Source organism: Oncorhynchus keta, unplaced genomic scaffold (genome assembly GCF_023373465.1).
Source record: "Oncorhynchus keta strain PuntledgeMale-10-30-2019 unplaced genomic scaffold, Oket_V2 Un_contig_15490_pilon_pilon, whole genome shotgun sequence".
Taxonomy (NCBI): Eukaryota; Metazoa; Chordata; class Actinopteri; order Salmoniformes; family Salmonidae; genus Oncorhynchus; species Oncorhynchus keta.
In genome coordinates, this window is record NW_026279344.1 from 86,614 (window position 1) to 114,144 (window position 27,531).

Here is a 27,531-nt window from a genome sequence, read left to right on the forward strand (position 1 = left end):
CCCTGAGAGGCTGTTTTTCTCCTTCACACTGAGAGATGGAGAGAATGAGGGATTCTGCCCCCCCTCCTCTCTTTCGCTCTCTCTCCCCCCTCTCTCTCGCGCCCCCCTCTCTCTCTCATTCGCCCCCTCTCCTTTCTCCCCCCTCTCTCTCTCATTCCCCCCTCTCCTCTCTTTCGCTCTCTCTCCACCCTCTCTCTCGCGCCGCTCTCTCTCTCTCATTCCCCCACTCTCCTTTCTCCCCCTCTCTCTCGCTCTCCCCCTCCCACCCGCTCTCTCTCCCCGTCTCTCTCTCCACCCTCTCTCTCGCGCCCCCCTCTCTCTCTCATTCCCCCCCTCTCCTTTCTCCCCCTCTCTCTCGCTCTCCCCCCACCCGCTCTCTCTCCCAGTCTCTCTCTCCCGCTCCCCTCTCACACCCCCTCTCTCTCTGTTCCTTCTTGGTTTCACCCCCTTTGACACCCTGCTGAAGATGAAAGATCAACCACTTACTCATCACGTGGTTGACGTGAGATGCACCCTCCTGTTGCCATGGAAACATATAGAAAAATACGTAATTATGCCATGAACCATTGCTGTACTTCGGAGCTTTGGTTGGTTTAAATTGCAGAGGGGAAATCCTTTAAAAAATGTTTTTTTTTTAAATATATAATATATATATTATTAACATACTGATCATAATTAGAGGCACTTTGGATCTAGCCAGATTGAACCAGAACAGCCTCTGATCTGGTTATCAGTAGCACCATTTTCCATTCTCCATTCCATATTTTATGGTTTTTAACACCATTTGTCCCAAATTGCTTAAGACCCCAACCTAACTCCCCTAGGTGACAGGGTCAGCGTCCATAGAAAGGCAGTACTGCCCAGTACAGGGCACTACTCAAGATTACATAGAACAATTATCTAGAATATTAATCAGGGTATTCATTTACCACTATTATATTCATCCCTCCCTATCGTCTGACTTGGGAGGCTGCCATTCCCCCACTCCCCTGACTCCTCTGTTGTCAGATCAGATTCCTCCTCTGTGTTATGGCTTGAGGCCTGACATGCCTTTACTGAGTTACTGAACTACCAGAGCTAGCTAATTTGTTTGTGTGTGTGAAATCTGTCATAAGCAGTATTGACACACACACACACACACACACACACACACACACACACACACACACACACACACACACACACACACACACACACACACACACACACACACACTGAGTGAAGAGCTACAAGCATTCGGGTCTTTAATCTGTCACTAGTTTGGGCTGTGCCAGTCAGGCAGGTCCCACCATCAGCTCAGCTCCATCTCTCCCTTTCTCCTGGAGGATCCCACCATCAGCTCAGCTCCATCTCTCCCTTTCTCCTGGAGGATCCCACCATCAGCTCAGCTCCATCTCTCCCTGTCTCCTGGAGGATCCCACCATCAGCTCAGCTCCATCTCTCCCTTTCTCCTGGAGGATCCCACCATCAGCTCAGCTCCATCTCTCCCTTTCTCCTGGAGGATCCCACCATCAGCTCAGCTCCATCTCTCCCTGTCTCCTGGAGGATCCCACCATCAGCTCAGCTCCATCTCTCCCTTTCTCCTGGAGGACCCCACCATCAGCTCAGCTCCATCTCTCCCTGTCTCCTGGAGGATCCCACCATCAGCTCAGCTCCATCTCTCCCTTTCTCCTGGAGGACCCCACCATCAGCTCAGCTCCATCTCTCCCTTTCTCCTGGAGGATCCCACCATCAGCTCAGCTCCATCTCTCCCTGTCTCCTGGAGGATCCCACCATCAGCTCAGCTCCATCTCTCCCTTTCTCCTGGAGGACCCCACCATCAGCTCAGCTCCATCTCTCCCTGTCTCCTGGAGGATCCCACCATCAGCTCAGCTCCATCTCTCCCTTTCTCCTGGAGGATCCCACCATCAGCTCAGCTCCCTCACTCCCTTTCTCCTGGAGGATCCCACCATTAGTTCCATCTCTCCCTGTCTCCTGCAGTATCCCACCATCAGCTCAGCTCCATCACTCCCTTTCTCCTGGAGGACCCCACCATCAGCTCCATCTCTCCCTGTCTCCTGGAGGACCCCACCATCAGCTCCATCTCTCCCTGTCTCCTGGAGGATCCCACCATCAGCTCCCCACTCCCTTTCTCCTGGAGGACCCCAACATCAGCTCCATCTCTCCCTGTCTCCTGGAGGATCCCACCATCAGTTCCATCTCTCCCTGTCTCCTGGAGGACCCCACCATCAGCTCCATCTCTCCCTGTCTCCTGGAGGATCCCACCATCAGCTCAGCTCTGTCTCTCCCTTTCTCCTGGAGGATCCCACCATCAGTTCCATCTCTCCCTGTCTCCTGGAGGACCCCACCATCAGCTTCATCTCTCCCTGTCTCCTGGAGGACCCCACCATCAGCTCCATCTCTCCCTGTCTCCTGGAGGATCCCACCATCAGTTCCATCTCTCCCTGTCTCCTGGAGGACCCCACCATCAGCTCCATCTCTCCCTGTCTCCTGGAGGACCCCACCATCAGTTCCATCTCTCCCTGTCTCCTGGAGGACCCCACCATCAGCTCCATCTCTCCCTGTCTCCTGGATGATCCCACCATCAGCTCCATCTCTCCCTGTCTCCTGGAGGATCCCACCATCAGCTCAGCTCTGTTTCTCCCTTTCTCCTGGAGGACCCCACCATCAGCTCCATCTCTCCCTGTCTCCTGGAGGATCCCACCATCAGTTCCATCTGTCTCCTGGAGGACCCCACCATCAGGTCCATCTCTCCCTGTCTCCTGGAGGATCCCACCATCAGCTCCATCTCTCCCTGTCTCCTGGAGGATCCCACCATCAGCTCCATCTCTCCCTGTCTCCTGGAGGATCCCACCATCAGTTCCATCTCTCCCTTTCTCCTGGAGGATCCCACCATCAGCTCAGCTCCCTCACTCCCTTTCTCCTGGAGGATCCCACCATTAGTTCCATCTCTCCCTGTCTCCTGCAGTATCCCACCATCAGCTCAGCTCCATCACTCCCTTTCTCCTGGAGGACCCCACCATCAGCTCCATCTCTCCCTGTCTCCTGGAGGACCCCACCATCAGCTCCATCTCTCCCTGTCTCCTGGAGGATCCCACCATCAGCTCCCTCACTCCCTTTCTCCTGGAGGACCCCAACATCAGCTCCATCTCTCCCTGTCTCCTGGAGGATCCCACCATCAGTTCCATCTCTCCCTGTCTCCTGGAGGACCCCACCATCAGTTCCATCTCTCCCTGTCTCCTGGAGGATCCCACCATCAGCTCAGCTCTGTCTCTCCCTTTCTCCTGGAGGATCCCACCATCAGTTCCATCTCTCCCTGTCTCCTGGAGGACCCCACCATCAGCTTCATCTCTCCCTGTCTCCTGGAGGACCCCACCATCAGCTCCATCTCTCCCTGTCTCCTGTAGGATCCCACCATCAGTTCCATCTCTCCCTGTCTCCTGGAGGACCCCACCATCAGCTCCATCTCTCCCTGTCTCCTGGAGGACCCCACCATCAGTTCCATCTATCCCTGTCTCCTGGAGGACCCCACCATCAGCTCCATCTCTCCCTGTCTCCTGGATGATCCCACCATCAGCTCCATCTCTCCCTGTCTCCTGGAGGATCCCACCATCAGCTCAGCTCTGTTTCTCCCTTTCTCCTGGAGGACCCCACCATCAGCTCCATCTCTCCCTGTCTCCTGGAGGATCCCACCATCAGTTCCATCTGTCTCCTGGAGGACCCCACCATCAGGTCCATCTCTCCCTGTCTCCTGGAGGATCCCACCATCAGCTCCATCTCTCCCTGTCTCCTGGAGGATCCCACCATCAGCTCCATCTCTCCCTGTCTCCTGGAGGATCCCACCATCAGTTCCATCTCTCCCTGTCTCCTGGAGGACCCCACCATCAGCTCCATCTCTCCCTGTCTCCTGGAGGATCCCACCATCAGTTCCATCTCTCCCTGTCTCCTGGAGGATCCCACCATCAGCTCCATCTCTCCCTGTCTCCTGGAGGACCCCACCATCAGTTCCATATCTCCCTTTCTCCTGGAGGACCCCACCATCAGCTCCATCTCTCCCTGTCTCCTGGAGGATCCCACCATCAGTTCCATCTCTCCCTGTCTCCTGGAGGACCCCACCATCAGTTCCATCTGTCTCCTGGAGGACCCCACCATCAGGTCCATCTCTCCCTGTCTCTCCACCATCAGCTCCATCTCCCTGTCTCCTGGAGGATCCCACCATCAGCTCCATCTCTCCCTGTCTCCTGGAGGATCCCACCATCAGCTCCATCTCTCCCTGTCTCCTGGAGGATCCCACCATCAGTTCCATCTCTCCCTTTCTCCTGTAGGACCCCACCATCAGCTCCATCTCTCCCTGTCTCCTGGAGGATCCCACCATCAGTTCCATCTCTCCCTGTCTCCTGGAGGATCCCACCATCAGCTCCATCTCTCCCTGTCTCCTGGAGGACCCCACCATCAGTTCCATATCTCCCTTTCTCCTGGAGGACCCCACCATCAGCTCCATCTCTCCCTGTCTCCTGGAGGATCCCACCATCAGTTCCATCTCTCCCTGTCTCCTGGAGGACCCCACCATCAGTTCCATCTCTCCCTTTCTCCTGGAGGACCCCACCATCAGCTCCATCTCTCCCTGTCTCCTGGAGGATCCCACCATCAGTTCCATCTCTCCCTGTCTCCTGGAGGACCCCACCATCAGCTCCATCTCTCCCTGTCTCCTGGAGGATCCCACCATCAGCTCCATCTCTCCCTGTCTCCTGGAGGACCCTACCATCAGCTCCATCTCTCCCTGTCTCCTGGAGGATCCCACCATCAGCTCAGCTCTGTCTATCCCTTTCTCCTGGAGGATCCCACCATCAGTTCCATCTCTCCCTGTCTCCTGGAGGATCCCACCATCAGTTCCATCTCTCCCTGTCTCCTGGAGGACCCCACCATCAGTTCCATCTCTCCCTGTCTCCTGGAGGATCCCACCATCAGCTCAGCTCTGTCTCTCCCTTTTCCTGGAGGACCCCACCATCAGCTCCATCTCTCCCTGTCTCCTGGAGGATCCCACCATCAGTTCCATCTGTCTCCTGGAGGACCCCACCATCAGGTCCATCTCTCCCTGTCTCCTGGAGGATCCCACCATCAGCTCCATCTCTCCCTGTCTCCTGGAGGATCCCACCATCAGTTCCATCTCTCCCTGTCTCCTGGAGGATCCCACCATCAGCTCCATCTCTCCCTGTCTCCTGGAGGATCCCACCATCAGTTCCATCTCTCCCTTTGTCCTGTAGGACCCCACCATCAGCTCCATCTCTCCCTGTCTCCTGGAGGATCCCACCATCAGTTCCATCTCTCCCTGTCTCCTGGAGGACCCCACCATCAGTTCCATATCTCCCTTTCTCCTGGAGGACCCCACCATCAGCTCCATCTCTCCCTGTCTCCTGGAGGATCCCACCATCAGTTCCATCTCTCCCTTTGTCCTGTAGGACCCCACCATCAGCTCCATCTCTCCCTGTCTCCTGGAGGATCCCACCATCAGCTCCATCTCTCCCTGTCTCCTGGAGGACCCCACCATCAGTTCCATATCTCCCTTTCTCCTGGAGGACCCCACCATCAGCTCCATCTCTCCCTGTCTCCTGGAGGATCCCACCATCAGCTCAGCTCTGTCTATCCCTTTCTCCTGGAGGATCCCACCATCAGTTCCATCTCTCCCTGTCTCCTGGAGGATCCCACCATCAGTTCCATCTCTCCCTGTCTCCTGGAGGACCCCACCATCAGTTCCATCTCTCCCTGTCTCCTGGAGGATCCCACCATCAGCTCAGCTCTGTCTCTCCCTTTCTCCTGGAGGACCCCACCATCAGCTCCATCTCTCCCTGTCTCCTGGAGGACCCCACCATCAGTTCCATCTCTCCCTGTCTCCTGGAGGATCCCACCATCAGCTCAGCTCTGTCTCTCCCTTTCTCCTGGAGGACCCCACCATCAGCTCCATCTCTCCCTGTCTCCTGGAGGATCCCACCATCAGCTCAGGTCTGTCTCTCCCTTTCTCCTGGAGGACCCCACCATCAGTTCCATCTCTCCCTGTCTCCTGGAGGACCCCACCATCAGCTCCATCTCTCCCTGTCTCCTGGAGAATCCCACCATCAGTTCCATCTCTCCCTGTCTCCTGGAGGATCCCACCATCAGTTCCATCTCTCCCTGTCTCCTGGAGGATCCCACCATCAGCTCCATCTCTCCCTGTCTCCTGGAGGATCCCACCATCAGCTCCATCTCTCCCTGTCTCCTGGAGGACCCCACCATCAGTTCCATCTCTCCCTGTCTCCCTTGTCTCTTGGATGATACCATTATCAGCTCAGATCCAAATTTTGTGTGTGTGATCTTCTCACAAGTATTTTTAGCAGCAAAGTGAGAAAGCAGCACAAGGCTTTAGTTTGGCATCATCATCATTATCTCCCCCGTCGCTGCACCTCGTTGCCGCTACAGATTTTCATCCATTTTTAGCATCCCAAAGGATAAACTGGTGGTGTGAAGAGTCATTTATCACTGTTATCAGACTGCACTCTAAAAAGCACTGTACCTATTGGTGTTGAATCCATCTCTCTGAGAGGCCGACAGTGGGTACATACATGGTCAAAGACTGTGATGTCCCCACTGTTGTGGCGGCAGGGTAGCCTAGTGTTTAGAGCGTTGGACTAGTAACCGAAAGGTTGCAAGTTCGAATCCCCGAGCTGACAAGGTACAAATCTGTCGTTCTGCCCCTGAACAGGCAGTTAACCCACTGTTCCTAGGCCGTCATTGAAAATAAGAATTTGTTCTTAACTGACTTGCCTAGTAAAATAATGGTAAAATTAAAAATACAATTAAAATTAAAATTCATGTGAAAGGCAGAACAGACAAGTAACTGCAGAGCAGTTGAATTCCAGATGCTAGACTACAGGGAGCCCTACTGACTACAGAGGTAATTGTGTGTACAGGATAAGTCCCAGAGTGTGATGTCAGCATTTAGGAAGGTAATGGGCCTATAGGGGGATCTTGTTCCTGTCAGAAGTAACCAGGAAACCAGGGCTCTGGAGACCTTTAATCAAACACTGTCACTCCTACCTGATCTTGTTCTTGTCAGAAGTAACCAGGAAACCAGGGCTCTGGAGGCCTTTAATCAAACACGGTCACTCCTACCTGATCTTGTTCCTGTCAGAAGTAACCAGGAAACCAGGGCTCTGGAGGCCTTTAATCAAACACGGTCACTCCTACCTGATCTTGTTCCTGTCAGAAGTAACCAGGAAACCAGGGCTCTGGAGGCCTTTAATCAAACACGGTCACTCCTACCTGATCTTGTTCCTGTCAGAAGTAACCAGGAAACCAGGGCTTTGGAGGCCTTTAATCAAACACTGTCACTCCTACCTGATCTTGTTCCTGTCAGAAGTAACCAGGAAACCAGGGCTCTGGAGGCCTTTAATCAAACACTGTCACTCCTATCTGATTTTGAACCCCATGTAAGTATTGAACACAATGACTGTAGACTCAGCGCTTTGTCCGCTCGCCATGCCGCCTCAATTATCCTGGCAAAGGGAGCGACAGCACCATTGGCTGGCTAATTAGTGTCTTGCCCAGACATGACAGATTGGACCTGTCCTCCCACTGTGCAGTCAGTGGCTGTATTTGAGAGCATCAAAGCCATGATGTATAATGGGTCAATTGTGACCGACTGGCTGATCTGCAAATAATATTAAGTAGTTATTTATGATGCAAGGTGATTTGTAGATTAGTCAGTCTCCCCTTGCCTCTAAAGTCAGCCTAAAACCCCAAACATCAAGCAATGCAGATGTAGAAGCGTGGTGGCTAGGAAACGCTCCCTAAAAAGGCAGGATCCTAGGAAGGAACCAGAGAGGAACCAGGCTACATTCAGCCATTACACTCTCTCTCTGTCTCTGTCTCTCTCTGTGTCTCTGTCTTTCTCTCTGTCTGCCAGAGGAACCAGGCTACATTCAGCCATTGCACTCTCTCTCTCGCTCTGTCTCTCTCTGTGTCTCTGTCTCTCTCTCTGTCTGCCAGAGGAACCAGGCTACATTCAGCCATTACACTCTCTCTGTCTCTGTCTCCCTTGGTCTCTGTCTCTCTCTGTCTGCCAGAGGAACCAGGCTACATTCAGCCATTGCACTCTCTCTCTCGCTCTGTCTCTCTCTGTGTCTCTGTCTCTCTCTCTGTCTGCCAGAGGAACCAGGCTACATTCAGCCATTACACTCTCTCTGTCTCTGTCTCCCTTGGTCTCTGTCTCTCTCTGTCTGCCAGAGGAACCAGGCTACATTCAGCCATTACTCTCTCTCTGTCTCTCTCTGTGTCTCTGTCTCTCTCTCTATCTGCCAGAGGAACCAGGCTACATTCAGCCATTACTCTCTCTCTGTCTGCCAGAGGAACCAGGCTACATTCAGCCATTACTCTCTCTCTCTGTCTGCCAGAGGAACCAGGCTACATTCAGCCATTACTCTCTCTCTCTGTCTGCCAGAGGAACCAGGCTACATTCAGCCATTACTCTCTCTCTCTGTCTGCCAGAGGAACCAGGCTACATTCAGCCATTACTCTCTCTCTCTGTCTGCCAGAGGAACCAGGCTACATTCAGCCATTACTCTCTCTCTGTCTGCCAGAGAGGTTTCACATGTAGAGGAGATGTAGTTTCTGACTGTGTTGGAGGTTTGCCGTGTCATTGAATGTATTACTGTGTCATTGAGATACAGTATACCTTATGTGTGTGTGACAACCTTCCGGCAGCTTCCAAGACCTTGTTTGACAAATGAATGGGCTTCTGACTTTCTCTGTATAGAGACCCTTATTCTGTGTCTCTTCTATATAGTCACACACTCACTCATTCAGTCACACACACTCACACAAGTCACTACGGATCACATCAGATGTGGAACATTGGTATTGATCGTGCAGTGCAGCAGCTCAATGATGGCATTCTCTCTCTCCCTCCCCCAGTTTAAGGATCCTCTCATCATGTTGCTACTGGCCTCTGCTGTCATCAGTGTGCTCATGCACCAGTTTGATGATGCCATCAGCATCACAGTGGTAAGGAACCCCAACACCACACAGGTTATTTATAGTATACCATTTAGTAATGTGAGTAATTCCATGGTGCTCCAGAAATGTGTCTGACAACGGATTACTACAGGGTACTACAGAGAATGGAGAGTTAAGCGCTAACCTATTATATCTCTCTCTCTCGCTCTCCCCCATCCCTCTTTTTCTCCTTGACAGGCCATTATAATAGTGGTTACAGTTGCCTTTGTCCAGGTGAGACTTCTTTATTTGCCTTCACTCTGTGAACTGTGTTAGTTGTGACAGGGAGTCGGTCAGTGTGTTTCTCTGCAGATGTCATGGTGTATTCTCAGAGCACAAAGCCAGATGCCAAATAGATCACAGTGGAACAGAACAGACGGGTGTGTGTGTGTGTGTGTGTGTGTGTGTGTGTGTGTGTGTGTGTGTGTGTGGGGCTCGTCTCCGTAGAGAGAACATTGGAAATGCATTGCTGTTCCATCATTTATGAGGGGCATGAGAACTGATCAAAGACATTCGTAGAGAGTTGTTTCAGCTATGCTCACTCTGTTTCTCTGAAGGAATACCGCTCCGAGAAGTCCCTTGAAGAGCTGGGGAAACTTGTGCCTCCAGAATGCCACTGGTGAGCACTGCCTCTTTCAGCCCCAATGCTCTCTGCTATGTTTTTCTTACTCACCCATCACTAATTGTATCTACATATGGAATGACAGTCAAACATGACAGTGGAAGCAGCTTAGGACCATCGTCACTCCCATAGACTTAGTGCACACATCCTGGGATAAAGAAAGCACTGGTGCCTCCTGAAAGAAGTGTAAAGGGGACATGGAGATATGGATGTAATTTCCACTTCAAACAGGATCCAGAGGGCCAGATTTGCACTTCAAACACAAGATCCCCCCCCCCTCACCTCAAAATACTCACACACACACACACACACACACACACACACACACACACACACACACACACACACACACACACACACACACACACTCGCTTCCATATCCCCAGGCTGCTACAAGCTGTTGCCCTTGGATGCTGGTGGTGGAACTAGCATAGTGCAGGATAGCTTGCATACTGTAGCATTAGCATGGTCATTGCTGATTACAGTTCAATTCCCTGTCCTCTCTCTCGGTCTCGCTTTCTGTCTCTCTTGTTTGCTCTCTGTCTCGCTCTTTCTTTATCTCGTCCTCTGTCTCGTTCTCCCCGTTTGTCTCTCTCTCTCTTCTCGTGCGCTCTCTGTCTCGCTCTCTGTCTCGCTCTCTGTTCTCCCCATTTCTGTCTCTCTCCATCTCTCCCCCCTCTAGTGTGAGGGAAGGACATCTGGAGCACATGCTGGCTCGGGAGTTGGTCCCTGGAGACACGGTCTGTCTCTCTGTTGGGGAGAGAGTCCCGGCTGATCTACGACTCTTTGAGGTATGTTATACACTCACACCTGTTCAGAAGCTGTAAAAGATACTGTCGTCCTCACTCTTACACATAGATCTGCAAAGGGTGAGACTTCACTAGCTCTACTCAACAACAAAATGCTGGCAGCAAAATAATTGCTGAAGTGACTGGCAACCCTTTCACTCCTCTCTCTCTCCCAGGCAACTGACCTATCAGTGGATGAGTCCAGTCTGACGGGAGAGACCACGCCCTGCTCCAAGTCCACGTCCCACCAGCCCACCAACAATGACATCACCTCCCGCAGCAATGTGGCCTTCATGGGAACCCTGGTGCGATGTGGCAAAGCCAAGGTACCTAGGATGTCTGTTGAAGGTCATGGTTGACCACAATGTCACATAACCCATCCCAACAGTTATGGAGCAGCACTTCTGTCTGGAAATTAAAGTTGCAGATTGTGATTAATAACGTCTTATATCATTGTGTAACTTTTTTGTTTTTGTCTTATAGGGTATCGTCATAGGAACAGGAGAGAATTCTGAATTTGGAGAGGTTTTTAAGATGATGCAAGCAGAGGAGGCCCCTAAAACACCTTTACAGAAAAGCATGGACCTTCTTGGAAAACAGCTATCGCTTTATTCCTTTGGAATCATAGGTACTACATATTTTTTTTTTGTTCTCAAATGTGCACATGTTCTCATGGTCCTGAATGTATATAATATATGTATGTATATGTATATATATATATATATGTGTATATATATATATATATGTATATGTATATGTGTATATATGTGTATATGTGTATATATATGTATATATGTATATATACACATACATATACACATACATATGTGTATTTATATGTGTGTGTGTGTGTGTGTGTGTGTGTGTGTGTGTGTGTGTGTGTGTGTGTGTGTGTGTGTGTATATATTTGTGTGTGTGTATATATTTGTGTGTGTGTGTGTGTATATATATATTTGTGTGTATGTGTGTGTGTGTGTGTGTATATATATATTTGTGTGTATGTGTGTGTGTATATATTTGTGTGTGTGTGTGTGGTCACTTAGAAATGTCCTTGTTTTGTCCATTTAAAATTGATCAGAAATGCAGCATAGACATTGTTAATGTTGTAAATGACTATTGTAGCTGGAAACGGCAGATTATTTATGGAGTATCTACATAGGTGTACAGAGGCCAATTATCAGCAACCATCACTCACTCCTGTGTTCCAATGGCACGTTGTGTTAGCTAATCCAAGTTTATCATTTTAAAAGGCTAATTGATCATTAGAAAACCTTTTGCAATTATGTTAGCACAGCTGAAAACTGTTGTGCTGATTTAAAGAAGCAATAAAACTGACCTTCTTTAGACTAGTTGAGTATCTGGAGCATCAGCATTTGTGGGTTCGATTACAGGCTCAAAATGACCAGAAACAAATCATTTTCTTCGGAAACTCGCCAATCTGCCATTTCCAGCTACAATAGTCATTTACAACATTAACAAGGCCTAGACTGTATTTCTGATCAATATGTTGTTATTTTAATGGACAAAAAATGTGCTTTTCTTTCAAAAAAGACATTTCTAAGTAACCCCAAACTTTTGAATGGTACTGTATCTATAGTTAATGCTCCCAGCCGGTTAATGTCTATATAGTGTTAATACTGTCTATATAGTGTTAATACTGTCTATATAGTGTCTATATAGTGTTAATACTGTCTATATAGTGTTAATACTGTCTATATAGTGTTAATACTGTCTATATAGTGTTAATACTGTCTATATAGTGTTAATACTGTCTATAGTGTTAATGCTCCCAGCCAGTACATGGCTAACCACCACTAATGAGTGTTGCCGTGGGTTTCAGGGGTGATCATGCTGGTTGGTTGGCTCCAGGGGAAACGCTTATTAGACATGTTCACCATCGGTGTCAGGTGAGCCCCAATTTGTATATTCCATATATGCAAATAGCACAGTGTTTGTATAAAAGATGTGTTGCCGTTGTTTCTGTCATTGTCAACATATCCCAATATATGGGCATATTCTCTACCATAGACGGCTAATCCAACAACACAGTATGTTTAGTGTTCCCCAGGGCTGAATGCCATGTGAAAGATATTTTGATAACACTCATTTATTCAGTGTGACATCTGAGTAGGTTAGCAGAGAGTAATGGGGGATTTGATGGTTGTTGTCATGTGCCTGGTTACGGAGGTGAGCGCAGTAGTGTAAGGGTTAAGATTATACTTTCTGTCATGTCAGTGCATTTTGTTATCTTTTTTAAGTAAAGAAAACCATGTAATACAGCCACACAATTGGGGTCCTGTCATTGTGGTGATTTTAGCAAGACAGTTATTTTATCAAGAGATCAGAGATGTTATCGTTCCATATCTCTTCTTTGCACCGTCAGTACCTCGGGGTGAGCAGCTAACCTTGTTAACCTTTATTTACATTACAGTGAAAAGTGTTCTTTTCTCACACCTGGAAGGTGAAGTGAGGTGTTGTGAATAAAGTTGGTAGGAATGCCAATGTACACACTGTGCACTCTCTTCAAGTAAAGACTGTTTTCCGCTCTCGTCTCCTCCCTCTTCCTCCCCTCTTGCCCCAGCCTGGCGGTGGCAGCCATCCCCGAGGGTCTACCCATCGTGGTGACGGTCACCTTGGCCCTCGGAGTAATGAGGATGGTCAAGAAGAGGGCAATTATCAAGAAGCTGCCCATCGTGGAGACACTTGGTAGGGTCTGGCGGAGGTGAAATGAGCCGAGCTCTGCCTTTAACACTCAGTGTGTGTGTGTGTGTGTGTGTGTGTGTGTGTGTGTGTGTGTGTAGTTTAATTTGACCCCATCACTTCCTCCATCATCCAGGCTGCTGCAACGTCATCTGCTCAGACAAGACGGGGACTCTGACCAAGAACGAGATGACCGTCACTCACCTGTTCACCGCCGATGGACTTCATGTTGAGGTGCACTGTGTGTGAGGCTAGTTCCTCCTGCCTAGTTTAGGACTGTTATTTAGTCATCTGGCAAGGTCCTTACCGTAAATCACAATGTGTTCACAGTCACATTATCTTGTGAAATGAGGGTTTACATCAAAACTATTTTTGGGGGATGTTTGTTGATCTTCATTGTTTTGCTGTGTCCTCCATGTTGTCCTCTCTGCCAGGTGACAGGCGTGGGTTACAACGGAGCCGGGGAGGTGTTACTGCACGGGGAGGAGATCCACGGCTTCTCAAACACCTCCGTCAGCAAGATAGTAGAGGTGAGAAACTGGGACAGATACGTGGTCATTGGGGTAAATCTCAATACTCTGAAGTGACGACTTGGTCTGCACTCATTTAATACAGCTGGAGAGACACAGAACATGTGGTGAACTGTCCCTCTACGACGGCATGGGTAAAGGATCTGGGCTAGCATCTGATGTCATAACCACCTGTCCTTCTGCTCTCTGATAGGCTGGTTGCATATGCAATGACGCTGTCATCAGGAACAACACCCTGATGGGACGCCCCACTGAGGGGGCCCTCATCGCCCTGGCCATGAAGGTACACATACATACATGCATGCATTCATACATGCATGCATACATACATAATTACATTACATACATTACATACATTACATTGCTAGCCGACGCCGTTAGCACCCTGGCCACATAACAGTAAGCACACACATGTGTGCTTATATGTGTGTCTGTGAGAGCCCTTCAGATTATTAACACACAGGGGTTATATGTGTGACTGTGAGAGCCCTTCAGATTATTAACACACAGGGGTTATATGTGTGACTGTGAGAGCCCTTCAGATTATTAACACACAGGGGTTATATGTGTGACTGTGAGAGCCCTTCAGATTATTAACACACAGGGGGTATATGTGTGACTGTGAGAGCCCTTCAGATTATTAACACACAGGGGTATATGTGTGACTGTGAGAGCCCTTCAGATTATTAACACACGGGGGGTATATGTGTGTCTGTGACCCCTTCAGATTATTAACACACAGGGGGTATATGTGTGTCTGTGAGAGCCCTTCAGATTATTAACACACGGGGGGTATATGTGTGTCTGTGACCCCTTCAGATTATTAACACACAGGGGTTATATGTGTGACTGTGAGAGCCCTTCAGATTATTAACACACAGGGGTTATATGTGTGACTGTGAGAGCCCTTCAGATTATTAACACACAGGGGGTATATGTGTGACTGTGAGAGCCCTTCAGATTATTAACACACGGGGGGTATATGTGTGACTGTGAGAGCCCTTCAGATTATTAACACACAGGGGGTATATGTGTGACTGTGAGAGCCCTTCAGATTATTAACACACGGGGGGTATATGTGTGACTGTGAGAGCCCTTCAGATTATTAACACACAGGGGGTATATGTGTGTCTGTGAGAGCCCTTCAGATTATTAACACACAGGGGTTATATGTGTGTCTGTGACCCCTTCAGATTATTAACACACAGGGGTTATATATGTGTCTGTGAGAGCCCTTCAGATTATTAACACACAGGGGGTATATGTGTGACTGTGAGAGCCCTTCAGATTATTAACACACGGGGGGTATATGTGTGACTGTGAGAGCCCTTCAGATTATTAACACACAGGGGGTATATGTGTGACTGTGAGAGCCCTTCAGATTATTAACACACGGGGGGTATATGTGTGACTGTGAGAGCCCTTCAGATTATTAACACACAGGGGGTATATGTGTGTCTGTGAGAGCCCTTCAGATTATTAACACACAGGGGTTATGTGTGTGTCTGTGACCCCTTCAGATTATTAACACACAGGTTATATGTGTGTCTGTGAGAGCCCTTCATATTATTAACACACAGGGGGTATATGTGTGTCTGTGAGAGCCCTTCATATTATTAACACACAGGGGTTATGTGTGTGTCTGTGACCCCTTCAGATTATTAACACACAGGTTATATGTGTGTCTGTGAGAGCCCTTCATATTATTAACACACAGGGGGTATATGTGTGTCTGTGAGAGCCCTTCATATTATTAACACACAGGGGGTATATGTGTGTCTGTGAGAGCCCTTCATATTATTAACACACAGGGGGTATATGTGTGACTGTGAGAGCCCTTCAGATTATTAACACACAGGGGGTATATGTGTGACTGTGAGAGCCCTTCAGATTATTAACACACAGGGGGTATATGTGTGTCTGTGACCCCTTCAGATTATTGTGTCTGTGAGAGCCCTTCAGATTATTAACACACAGGGGTTATATGTGTGTCTGTGAGAGCCCTTCAGATTATTGTGTCTGTGAGAGCCCTTCAGATTATTAACACACAGGGGTTATATGTGTGTCTGTGAGAGCCCTTCAGATTATTGTGTCTGTGAGAGCCCTTCAGATTATTAACACACAGGGGTTATATGTGTGTCTGTGACCCCTTCAGATTATTAACACACAGGGGTTATATGTGTGTCTGTGAGAGCCCTTCAGATTATTAACACACAGGGGGTATATGTGTGTCTGTGACCCCTTCAGATTATTAACACACAGGGGGTATATGTGTGTCTGTGACCCCTTCAGATTATTAACACACAGGGGTTATATCCGTGTCTGTTACCCCTTCAGATTATTAACACACAGGGGTTATATGTGTGTCTGTGACCCCTTCAGATTATTAACACACAGGGGTTATATGTGTGTCTGTGACCCCTTCAGATTATTAACACACAGGGGGTATATGTGTGTCTGTGACCCCTTCAGATTATTAACACATGGGTTATATCCGTGTCTGTTACCCCTTCAGATTATTAACACACAGGGGTTATATGTTGAGAGCCCTTCAGATTATTAACACACAGGGGTTATATGTGTGTCTGTGACCCCTTCAGATTATTAACACACAGGGGTTATATGTGTGTCTGTGAGAGCCCTTCAGATTATTAACGCACAGGGGTTACATGCTGTGTTGTCTCTCTTGTCGTGTTTTGTCCTATATTTTTCATTTTTAATCCCAGCCCCCGTCCCTGCAGGAGGCCTTTTGCCTTCTGGTAGGCTGTCAGTATAAAGAATAATTTGTTCTTAACTGACTTGCCTTGTTAAATAAAGGTAAAATAAATATGTGTGTCTGTGAGACCCCTTCAGATTATTATTACAGTATCACAGACAAAAGCAGTAGACTAGCAGGACCAAGTCTCATGCCCTGTGGGAGCGACTGCCTTGGTAACAGTGTGGGACTTGACAACGCCGTTATAATTACAATTGGAGATGGAAACGTGTATGTGGGTGAGACACTTCCAGACTCTGTTCGATGACTGTGTGTCACCAACGGGAATGCACACTCCTACAGGTGTGACTAGAAAACTAACCAGTCCCCAGAGGGAGAAACTCACATGCTCGCTCTCTCTGGCACACACACACACACACACACACACACACACACACAAAGATGAACAGAAGCCGGTCTCTAAAGTATGTTCCCTGCAGATGGGTCTAGAAGGGCAGCAGCAGGAGTATGTACGACTGGAGGAAAACCCTTTCAGTTCAGAACAGAAGTGGATGGCCGTCCGCTGTGTCCACCGCACTCAGCAGGTCAGTCAGTCCAGAGCGCCAACACCCTTACTCCTTTCCACATTCACTGTCTCTTCTACGTAACATGGACACAGCGAAGAGCCATTCTATCTGTAGTAGTGTTGTCCGACGCGGTTCAGTGTGATGAATGTGTCATGGTGTTTTCTGTCCTTGATGATGTGTTACCTCAGGACCAGCCAGGTGTGTATTACATGAAGGGGGCTTACGAGCAGGTCATCCGATTCTGTAGCTACTACCACAGCAAAGGTGCAACACTACCTCTCAACCACCAGCAGAGGGAGCTCTACCAGCAGCAGAAGAGTTACATGGGATCCTCAGGCCTCAGAGGTAAAGGGGGGTTGGTGTCATTGGCCCGATTCCAAGTAAAGCCTTACCTTTTTTTCTCCTTTGGGGTCGCTAAAGTAACAACAATGTAATCTTCTGTCTTGTTTTCCGGTGCAGTTCTGGCTTTTGCGTCGGGTTCGGAAATGGGCAACCTGTCGTTCCTGGGCCTGGTGGGCATCATCGATCCGCCCAGGTCAGGGGTCAAAGAGGCTGTGGGCACGCTCATCAGCTCAGGAGTGGCCATCAAGATGATCACTGGAGACTCCCAGGAGACCGCTGTGTCCATAGGTGAGGCACGCTTTTTTCCTCTCTATCTTCATCTCTCTGTCCCTCTTGTAATTTGTAATCTCCCTTTAGTAATCTCTCTCTTGTAATTTGTAATCTCCCTTTTGTAATTTCCCCCCACTTGTAACTTGTAATCTCCCTCTTGCAACCTTCGAGATACATTTTTTGCAAAAACGTATGATGAAATGGGGATGCATTATCTAACAGTGCGTGTGTGTCCTTGTGTGTCCTCAGCGGGCCGTCTGGGAATCTACACCAAGGGCTCCCAGTCTCTGTCTGGAGAGGAGGTGGACCAGATGGACCTCCAACAGCTGTCTCAGATGGTGCCCAGGGTAGGAACATATCAACACACGCAGGCTCACAGTCCTTATTCTTTAAACAGTACAGAGTGTACCGTCTTCACATAGTAATTGTCCTAAGTGGACAAATGAAGTTGTTGGATTTGAATTGAATACCTTCATCATTATGTTTGCATCAAGGAACAGAGAAACCCACACGCTGCTCTTGCTGATATCACTTATGTGTGTTAAAGCTTACATGTCGCCCTCTTGACCTTCATCAGAGCTTTTATTAAACGTGAACATCATCCTTATCAAGCTGTAAAACACTCAAACACAGGGCTGGGGGAACAGGGTGATGTCTAACAGGGCTGGGTGATGTCTAACAGGGCTGGGTGATGTCTAACAGGGCTGGGGGAACAGGGTGATGTCTAACGGGGCTGGGTGATGTCTAACAGGGCTGGGTGATGTCTAACAGGGCTGGGTGATGTCTAACGGGGCTGGGTGATGTCTAACGGGGCTGGGTGATGTCTAACAGGGCTGGGTGATGTCTAACAGGGCTGGGTGATGTCTAACAGGGCTGGGTGAACAGGGTGGTGTCTAACGGGGCTGAGTGAACAGGGTGATGTCTAACAGGGCTGGGTGATGTCTAACGGGGCTGGGTGAACAGGGTGGTGTCTAACGGGGCTGGGTGAACAGGGTGGTGTCTCACGGGGCTGGGTGAACAGGGTGATGTCTAACAGGGCTGGGTGATGTCTAACAGGGCTGGGTGAACAGGGTGGTGTCTAACGGGGCTGGGTGAACAGGGTGGTGTCTCACGGGGCTGGGTGAACAGGGTGATGTCTAACGGGGCTGGGTGATGTCTAACGGGGCTGGGTGATGTCTAACGGGGCTGGGTGATGTCTAACGGGGCTGGGTGATGTCTAACAGGGCTGGGTGATGTCTAACAGGGCTGGGTGAACAGGGTGGTGTCTAACGGGGCTGAGTGAACAGGGTGATGTCTAACAGGGCTGGGTGATGTCTTACAGGGCTGAGTGAACAGGGTGATGTCTAACAGAGCTGGATGATGTCTAACGGGGCTGGGTGAACAGGGTGGTGTCTAACGGGGCTGGGTGAACAGGGTGATGTCTAACGGGGCTGGGTGAACAGGGTGGTGTCTAACGGGGCTGGGTGAACAGGGTGGTGTCTAACGGGGCTGGGTGAACAGGGTGGTGTCTAACGGGGCTGGGTGAACAGGGTGGTGTCTAACGGGGCTGGGTGAACAGGGTGGTGTCTAACGGGGCTGGGTGAACAGGGTGGTGTCTCACGGGGCTGGGTGAACAGGGTGATGTCTCACGGGGCTGGGTGAACAGGGTGGTGTCTAACGGGGCTGGGTGAACAGGGTGGTGTCTAACGGGGCTGGGTGAACAGGGTGGTGTCTAACGGGGCTGGGTGAACAGGGTGGTGTCTCACGGGGCTGGGTGAACAGGGTGATGTCTCACGGGGCTGGGTGAACAGGGTGGTGTCTAACGGGGCTGGGTGAACAGGGTGGTGTCTAACGGGGCTGGGTGAACAGGGTGGTGTCTAACGGGGCTGGGTGAACAGGGTGATGTCTCACGGGGCTGGGTGAACAGGGTGATGTCTAACGGGGCTGGGTGAACAGGGTGATGTCTAACGGGGCTGGGTGAACAGGGTGATGTCTAACGGGGCTGGGTGAACAGGGTGATGTCTAACGGGGCTGGGTGAACAGGGTGGTGTCTAACGGGGCTGGGTGAACAGGGTGGTGTCTAACGGGGCTGGGTGAACAGGGTGGTGTCTAACGGGGCTGGGTTAACAGGGTGATGTCTCTGCCTCCTCCAGATCGTGGTGTTCTACCGGGCCAGCCCCAGACACAAGCTGAAGATAGTCAAGGTGAGAACCCAGCCAAGTGTCAGGCAGCTGGCATGAGATGATGTGTGAATGCCCGTTCTGCGTAGGCAGAGCCTGGCCTGGCAGCATGTGGCTCCAAAGCCCTGGGAAGTCTTGAGAAACTCACACCTCAATTTGTGACATTCAGCCACAGGGAAGTGTCTCCGGTATACCTGGTGGTTTTCCAGTCGCTAGTGTTGCGAGTGCTAGTGAAGAAAATGAAAATCACACAATTATTAGAAAATACACTCCATCATTTCAGATCCCTTTAATCTAAAGGAATGAGTTCAACCAAGATCGGGGAACTCGATTCATTAACTAAAAACTGTTGTGTTCTTTCAGGAGTTTAATTCATGACTATAATGTGTATTTATTACAAGGGTTGACTGTTCTATCTGCTCGCTCCCTCTCATTCCAGTCTCTCCAGAACATTGGTGCTGTGGTGGCGATGACGGGTGATGGTGTGAATGATGCCGTAGCGCTGAAAGCTGCAGACATCGGCGTTGCCATGGGCCAGACTGGCACTGACGTTTGTAAAGAGGCAGCAGACATGATCCTAGTGGACGATGACTTCCAGACCATCTTGTGAGAAAACAGTTTGCAGTAACACTTTATACTGTTACCCAGTTTGCTAATTATTTTGGGCTTCAAAACCATCATGGTTTCTAGAAACGTGTCTTTAGCCAAATGAGATATTTCTGTCATTCTGTTTCGTCCTAGGTCTGCCATCGAGGAAGGGAAAGGCATTTACAACAACATTAGAAACTTTGTCCGCTTCCAGCTAAGCACGTGAGTGATGGAGAGCTACCTTTTTGATAAAGAGATTCCTTGAAACAATGCTATATGGGCCACTTTCTTGTAAATATTATTAAATTGGCATTATTGTGTTTCCTAGGAGCATTGCAGCGCTCACCCTCATCTCCCTGGCAACGCTGATGAACTTCCCCAACCCTCTGAACGCCATGCAGATCCTGTGGATCAACATCATCATGGACGGACCTCCCGCTCAGAGGTGAGACTACACAAAGCATTATGGGAACTGTATTCTTTTGTCATGAAAATGGCCTGCTCTTAGTTTCACAAGATTTTATATAATAATAATAATTTAAGAGTTTGGTGGGTGATTTATATCTGTCCTGTTTCACACATGTACAAGTGTGTATTATTTTTCTCACCTTGTCAGCTCGGGAACTCAAACTAGCGAGCTTTCGCTTACTGGCCCAAATCTCGAAACGCTAGGCTATGTGCTGCTTTCATATTTAAATCTACCAGATTTAAAGTCATAATTACTGATCCTTTGAGTAAAAATAGTTTGTGGTAATTACCGTAGATGGAAATCCATGTAATTCTCTGTCATCCTTAGTCTGGGAGTGGAGCCAGTGGATAAGGATGTCATACGGAAGCCTCCGAGGAATGTGCGGGACAGCATCCTCACACGCAGTCTGTTAGTCAAGGTGCTGGTGTCGGCACTCGTCATCGTATGTGGCACCCTGTTCGTCTTCTGGAGAGAGGCAAGTAGTTATAATCATAGTAGTGTTCTTCATCATTCAGGGAAGCATGATCAAACTTCTATCAAATCAGTATTATGACTGACCTGTTACAGTCAGTATTATGACTGGCCTGTTACACTCAGTATTATGACTGGCCTGTTACACTCAGTATTATGACTGGCCTGTTACACTCAGTATTATGACTGGCCTGTTACACTCAGTATTATGACTGGCCTGTTACACTCAGTATTATGACTGGCCTGTTACACTCAGTATTATGACTGGCCTGTTACACTCAGTATTATGACTGGCCTGTTACACTCAGTATTATGACTGGCCTGTTACACTCAGTATTATGACTGGCCTGTTAGTCAGTATTATGACTGGCCTGTTAGTCAGTATTATGACTGGCCTGTTAGTCAGTATTATGACTGGCCTGTTACACTCAGTATTATGACTGGCCTGTTACACTCAGTATTATGACTGGCCTGTTACAGTCAGTATTATGACTGGCCTGTTACAGTCAGTATTATGACTGGCCTGTTACACTCAGTATTATGACTGGCCTGTTACACTCAGTATTATGACTGGCCTGTTAGTCAGTATTATGACTGGCCTGTTAGTCAGTATTATGACTGGCCTGTTACATTATCAGCCTATTATGACTGGCCTGTTACAGTCAGTATTATGACTGGCCTGTTACACTGGCCTCAGTATTATGACTGGCCTGTTACACTCAGTATTATGACTGGCCTGTTAGTCAGTATTATGACTGGCCTGTTACACTCAGTATTATGACTGGCCTGTTACACTCAGTATTATGACTGGCCTGTTACACTCAGTATTATGACTGGCCTGTTAGTCAGTATTATGACTGGCCTGTTAGTCAGTATTATGACTGGCCTGTTACAGTCAGTATTATGACTGGCCTGTTACAGTCAGTATTATGACTGGCCTGTTACAGTCAGTATTATGACTGGCCTGTTACAGTCAGTATTATGACTGGCCTGTTACAGTCAGTATTATTATGACTGGCCTGTTACAGTCAGTATTATTATGACTGGCCTGTTACAGTCAGTATTATTATGACTGGCCTGTTACAGTCAGTATTATTATGACTGGCCTGTTACAGTCAGTATTATTATGACTGGCCTGTTACAGTCAGTATTATTATGACTGGCCTGTTACAGTCAGTAGTATTATGACTGGCCTGTTACAGTCAGTATTATTATGACTGGCCTGTTACAGTCAGTAGTATTATGACTGGCCTGTTACAGTCAGTAGTATTATGACTGGCCTGTTACAGTCAGTAGTATTATGACTGGCCTGTTACAGTCAGTAGTATTATGACTGGCCTGTTACAGTCAGTAGTATTATGACTGGCCTGTTACAGTCAGTAGTATTATGACTGGCCTGTTACAATCAGTAGTATTATGACTGGCCTGTTACAGTCAGTAGTATTATGACTGGCCTGTTACAGTCAGTAGTATTATGACTGGCCTGTTACAGTCAGTAGTATTATGACTGGCCTGTTACAGTCAGTAGTATTATGACTGGCCTGTTACAGTCAGTAGTATTATGACTGGCCTGTTACAGTCAGTAGTATTATGACTGGCCTGTTACAATCAGTAGTATTATGACTGGCCTGTTACAATCGGTAGTATTATGACTGGCCTGTTACAATCGGTAGTATTATGACTGGCCTGTTACAATCGGTAGTATTATGACTGGCCTGTTACAATCGGTAGTATTATGACTGGCCTGTTACAATCGGTAGTATTATGACCGGCCTGTTACAATCGGTAGTATTATGACCGGCCTGTTACAATCGGTAGTATTATGACCGGCCTGTTACAATCGGTAGTATTATGACCGGCCTGTTACAATCGGTAGTATTATGACCGGCCTGTTACAATCGGTAGTATTATGACCGGCCTGTTACAGTCGGTAGTATTATGACCGGCCTGTTACAGTCGGTAGTATTATGACCGGCCTGTTACAATCGGTAGTATTATGACCGGCCTGTTACAATCGGTAGTATTATGACGTCTGCTGTGTACTGTAATGACGCGGTCTGCTGATTTACTTTTGATGTGGAAAGTGTGTTTTCAGATTAATAAATGTGTGAACCCAAAAAATAAAACACACTGATCACATTTAATAGTGAATCGAAGCCAATCCCCACCTATTTCCTGTATCAGTTGACTTCTATTTCCATCAATGTGTTTGTTTCTCCTCCTCTCAGCTGCAGGACAATCTGATCACTCCCAGAGACACCACCATGACCTTCACCTGTTTTGTGTTCTTCGACATGTTCAACGCCCTCAGCTCACGCTCACAGGTGGGTGCACTGCTGTGCCCTGTACAGGAGGAAGGATCTGACAGATTAGTGGGCAGAAACATGTCACCTAGGATCTATTGTTGATTCATGATGACGGTCTCTGTTTCTCGATCTCTCTGTCAGACTCGTATGGTCCATGAGATGGGCCTGTGCAGTAACAAGATGTTCTGCTACGCGGTGCTGGGTTCCATCATGGGCCAGCTGGCGGTCATCTACTTCCCTCCACTGCAGAGTGTCTTCCAGACAGAAAGCCTCAGCATCTTTGGTAAGAAATACATGTTAGCCCACTGAGCTAAAGATTAAACCTAAGCTTTCAGGGCTTGTATTCATAAAGCATCTCAGAATAGGAGTTCTGGTCTAGGATCAGTTTAGCCTTTTTAGATCACAATCATTTCGAGGGTGCTTATATTTGTCCTGTTACACACGAGTGTGAAATGGAAACCATTGTACAGCGCCCCTGGGAGCAAATTAGTTAAGTGCCTTGCTCAAGGGCACAGCGACATAATTTTCACGTTATTCAAACCAGCGACCTTTCGGTTACTGGCCCAACGCTCTAACCTCTGCTTCCTGCCGCCGTAATGAATGGACGGGGGGCTGATCCCTACATCAGCTCTCCTGTTCTGAGACGGACCCTGGTCTGTTACTGATGGATGTGATGGTTTATATGTGCTATAGTAACAGTCCATCTCTTCTTCCCTTCCAGACCTGCTGTTCTTGGTGGGCCTCACGTCCTCTGTCTGCATGGTCTCTGAGGCCATAAAGTGGGTGGAGAGGTGGAGAGCGGTGAGGGAGAGGAGAACCACAGTGGCTGAAGAAGACTCCTTCCACGATGTATGACGCACATTGCGTTCTGTGTGACAGAGTAGATAGGGGAGAGGAGGGGGCGGGGCTGGGTTTGTGGGTGGGGGGTACATGTAGATGGGATGCAATGGTTATTTGGTCTGAACACAGGGACTGGAGAGAGAACTCAAACAGTCGCTGTCCCTCGCTGGTATTCACTGTTCAGTCATGGATTGGAAGTGGGCGAGGAGGATCTCAACCTTACAGTGCCCCCCTGCCCTCCACCTCTCCCCTGCGAGAAGCATTGGCGTGCTGCTTTCAGACTGTACCATCCTCCAGGAACTCAGGAGGGGATTTATTTATGAGACATTGTAACTGTTGTTCATGTGGCAACTATTCATGTCTATGGTGTCGTGATCTGAGAGGACAATGTTACTGCTCGTAGATCAACTACTCACGTCTAGGTTTTAAGACCAATTAAGGACAGCATAATTGTTTGTAGTGCAACTATTCATGTCTTGGGGTTCATGGACAAATGGAATTTTGTAACTGTTCTTATTCGTCATCACCTTGCTTCGAGTGCAGGTAGCTAACCATACCTTTGTAGAAGTCTAGAGATGTTACTTTCATGCATTCCAGCTTTTCATGCTAGTAGCAATCTCACCATCAACTTTGAACCAATTTAGGATTGATAATTGTGAGCATACTTTTGTTTTGGTATAGACTTTAGGAAGAGTTGACCACTAAACCGTGTTATTTTGGTGGATGAATATAATACATTTTCTTCAGAAGATAAGTTTGGTTTGGTTTTTCTCACATATTAGGGCTGATGGCCTTCATTTGGCGTTTCATTTCATTCCACTCCGGCTATCTATTTAGTTGCCCCTGGAAACATTCTGTGTTTTGGACCATCACTCAGCAGTTTATTTTCCCAGTGATCAAGCAGTACTATACAGTTAATTCTATCCCAGTCCCCACCCTCCCAGCCACGGTCTGCCTCCCCAAAATCTTTCACTTGCCCTGTATCAAACCTACATTATTTTTTCCATTTAGGGAATTAACTGTTTGCCTTGAATGAAAGGCACAGAGGTATTTGGTCCAGTGCTGTCAAAAATGTTATTTTTCCTGTGTTTTATATGTATTTTCACACTATGAGGTTGGAATAGTACTGTGAAATGATGATAATGCCCTTTTCGTGTAAGAGCTTGTTTGAAAAATGCCAGCCTGTTTTGGTGGAATGGAGTTTTGGCCTGCATGATGACATGCCAATAATAGCTGGTTTTCAGTTTTCCCTCCCCACTCAGCCACTCCTAGACAGTCATAGCAACATTTTTGCTTGAGGAAATTCCTCTTGCTAAGAAGCTATTTTAGTTTGTTTTTGACTGCTTTTTGATTGAAGAAGGTCACTTTAAGGTACTTATTTGTTACCCAGAAATGATTTGATATTGAGATAAAAAAAAACAGCCACAATGGGCCTTTTAATATTCTGCCTCTATTTTACACACTGTAAATTAAGTGCAAATATTTATCTCCATGACAACCATTTACTGTACATGCACTGTTCATATACATTTTGCTTGTATCTTGGGTCAAAAGTGGCCATTTTAAGCACATTTTTCTCTTCATGCTCTTTCCAGAAGCATCAGAGGCCTTGTTTTGGTACAGCTAGACATACCTGGGTTTTTATTTCACAATGCAGAATCACTCAATTAACAAGCTTGTTTTGATAATCATTTACATTAAATATAATCGAATTCCCAGGTTTATTTTTAATTTTAATTTTACCTTTATTTTACTAGGCAAGTCAGTTAAGAACAAATTCTTATTTTCAATGACGGCCTAATGATGGCCTAAAGACAGGTTCAGTTGATAATGGGTTATTTGAGTCATACCCAGTCCAGGTTTATTTCTTTATGAACCAGGAGATGGAGATGTTTCAGCATTTTTAGGCCTGGGAGCTAATTCATTGATGTTGCTTTCCAAATGAGTTTTTGTCTGTGCTATGGATGGCAACAGAAGTCCTCTACCTACCGCAGCACCTAGCGGGTACAGGCTAACATCGCCAGCTCTTTCTATTAGACATGTTCTTTATTTTACAAGAGGTTATACTCTCTGCTTTGGTCCATTTGACAGGCCAAATCAGCTACAATTATTTTAATTTTTTATTTATGATTTGTTGTGTGTGTTGCACAGCTGAAGACAGTACTCTGTTGTGATGGTATGAGAATAAATCTGTACATTAATGAAAATGTGTGTGTGTATATGTATGTATATATATTTGAAGTGTGTTTTAACTGGGTGGAGGGTTTGTGTCATGTTTTCAGTGTCACTGACACCGATTCTGATCTCATTTTTGCTCAAATTGAGCTAAAAATTACAATATCTGTTTTTTTTTTTTCAGTTTAAGATTTCAATATAAAATATACTGCCAAAGCAGAGAGAGGCTTTAGTGTGTATATGTCACGAATCCCGTTTCCTGAGTCTGTTTTTGCCTGTTCTGTCCTGGAGTGTTTTTTCCGGCGTCCTGGAACGCACCCTGTCTGGTTGCCGGGCAATGTAGCCAGTTGGGAGTTCTGATTACCCGCACCTGTATCCCATCAGCTATCTGCACACCTGGTCCTGATCATCATCTCTCCTCTTCATAAGCCCGGACCTGACATCCATTCCCTGCCGGATCGTTAGCCATGAACAGTATGTTGTGCCATAGTATCAGCCTCAAGTTGGATAGAATTAGTTTAGTTGTTTTTTACGTATTGCTTGCCTTAAACTTACCTCCGTTTGTTCTGTCTTCAGTTACTCACCCGGATCATTTACCCCATTCCCGCCTGGTCGTCGGAGGATTCCGCTACCCCATTGGATCCACCTATTTACTCCCATCAACTCACCACCGCTGCCCGCTACGCCACCTGGATATATCTACCTACCCATTCACATTCACTTGTAAATAAATACTCACCTTCTTCCTACTCTCCTTGTCCTGGTCTGCTTCTGGGTTCGATTTTGAAAGAACGTGACAGTATACCCAATAATTCTCAACAACAGCTGGTTTAAATGTTATTTTTCATTTAGATGATAAAATACTTCCAGTGCAGCTGTAATATAATAGTAACAATACATGGGATTTATAGAGCTATTTTCATAGCCCAAATACACTACAGCAACGAGCAAAGAACTAAAAG

The 27,531-nt window shown here is 47.6% G+C and overlaps 1 protein-coding gene across 3 annotated transcripts in view; it reads left to right on the forward strand.

Moving 5' to 3' along the window:
• The window catches only part of atp2c1 (ATPase secretory pathway Ca2+ transporting 1), a 47,943-nt gene extending 21,342 nt beyond the window's left edge, over positions 1 to 26,601 (forward strand). For all 3 annotated transcript variants that reach the window (XM_052502320.1, XM_052502321.1, XM_052502319.1), the window contains exons 4-26: positions 8,947 to 9,036; positions 9,226 to 9,261; positions 9,585 to 9,646; positions 10,332 to 10,440; positions 10,614 to 10,763; positions 10,921 to 11,065; positions 12,278 to 12,344; positions 13,019 to 13,143; positions 13,274 to 13,371; positions 13,572 to 13,667; positions 13,861 to 13,950; positions 16,863 to 16,967; positions 17,138 to 17,294; positions 17,409 to 17,579; positions 17,811 to 17,908; positions 19,694 to 19,744; positions 20,160 to 20,326; positions 20,462 to 20,530; positions 20,637 to 20,753; positions 21,105 to 21,252; positions 23,477 to 23,572; positions 23,696 to 23,837; positions 24,276 to 26,601. In XM_052502320.1, coding sequence (XP_052358280.1) covers positions 8,947 to 9,036; positions 9,226 to 9,261; positions 9,585 to 9,646; positions 10,332 to 10,440; positions 10,614 to 10,763; positions 10,921 to 11,065; positions 12,278 to 12,344; positions 13,019 to 13,143; positions 13,274 to 13,371; positions 13,572 to 13,667; positions 13,861 to 13,950; positions 16,863 to 16,967; positions 17,138 to 17,294; positions 17,409 to 17,579; positions 17,811 to 17,908; positions 19,694 to 19,744; positions 20,160 to 20,326; positions 20,462 to 20,530; positions 20,637 to 20,753; positions 21,105 to 21,252; positions 23,477 to 23,572; positions 23,696 to 23,837; positions 24,276 to 24,409 — 2,523 coding nt within the window. In that variant the 3' untranslated portion in view covers positions 24,410 to 26,601. The remainder of the gene's footprint in view (positions 1 to 8,946; positions 9,037 to 9,225; positions 9,262 to 9,584; positions 9,647 to 10,331; positions 10,441 to 10,613; positions 10,764 to 10,920; positions 11,066 to 12,277; positions 12,345 to 13,018; positions 13,144 to 13,273; positions 13,372 to 13,571; positions 13,668 to 13,860; positions 13,951 to 16,862; positions 16,968 to 17,137; positions 17,295 to 17,408; positions 17,580 to 17,810; positions 17,909 to 19,693; positions 19,745 to 20,159; positions 20,327 to 20,461; positions 20,531 to 20,636; positions 20,754 to 21,104; positions 21,253 to 23,476; positions 23,573 to 23,695; positions 23,838 to 24,275) is intronic.
• The last annotated feature ends 930 nt before the right edge of the window (positions 26,602 to 27,531 follow it).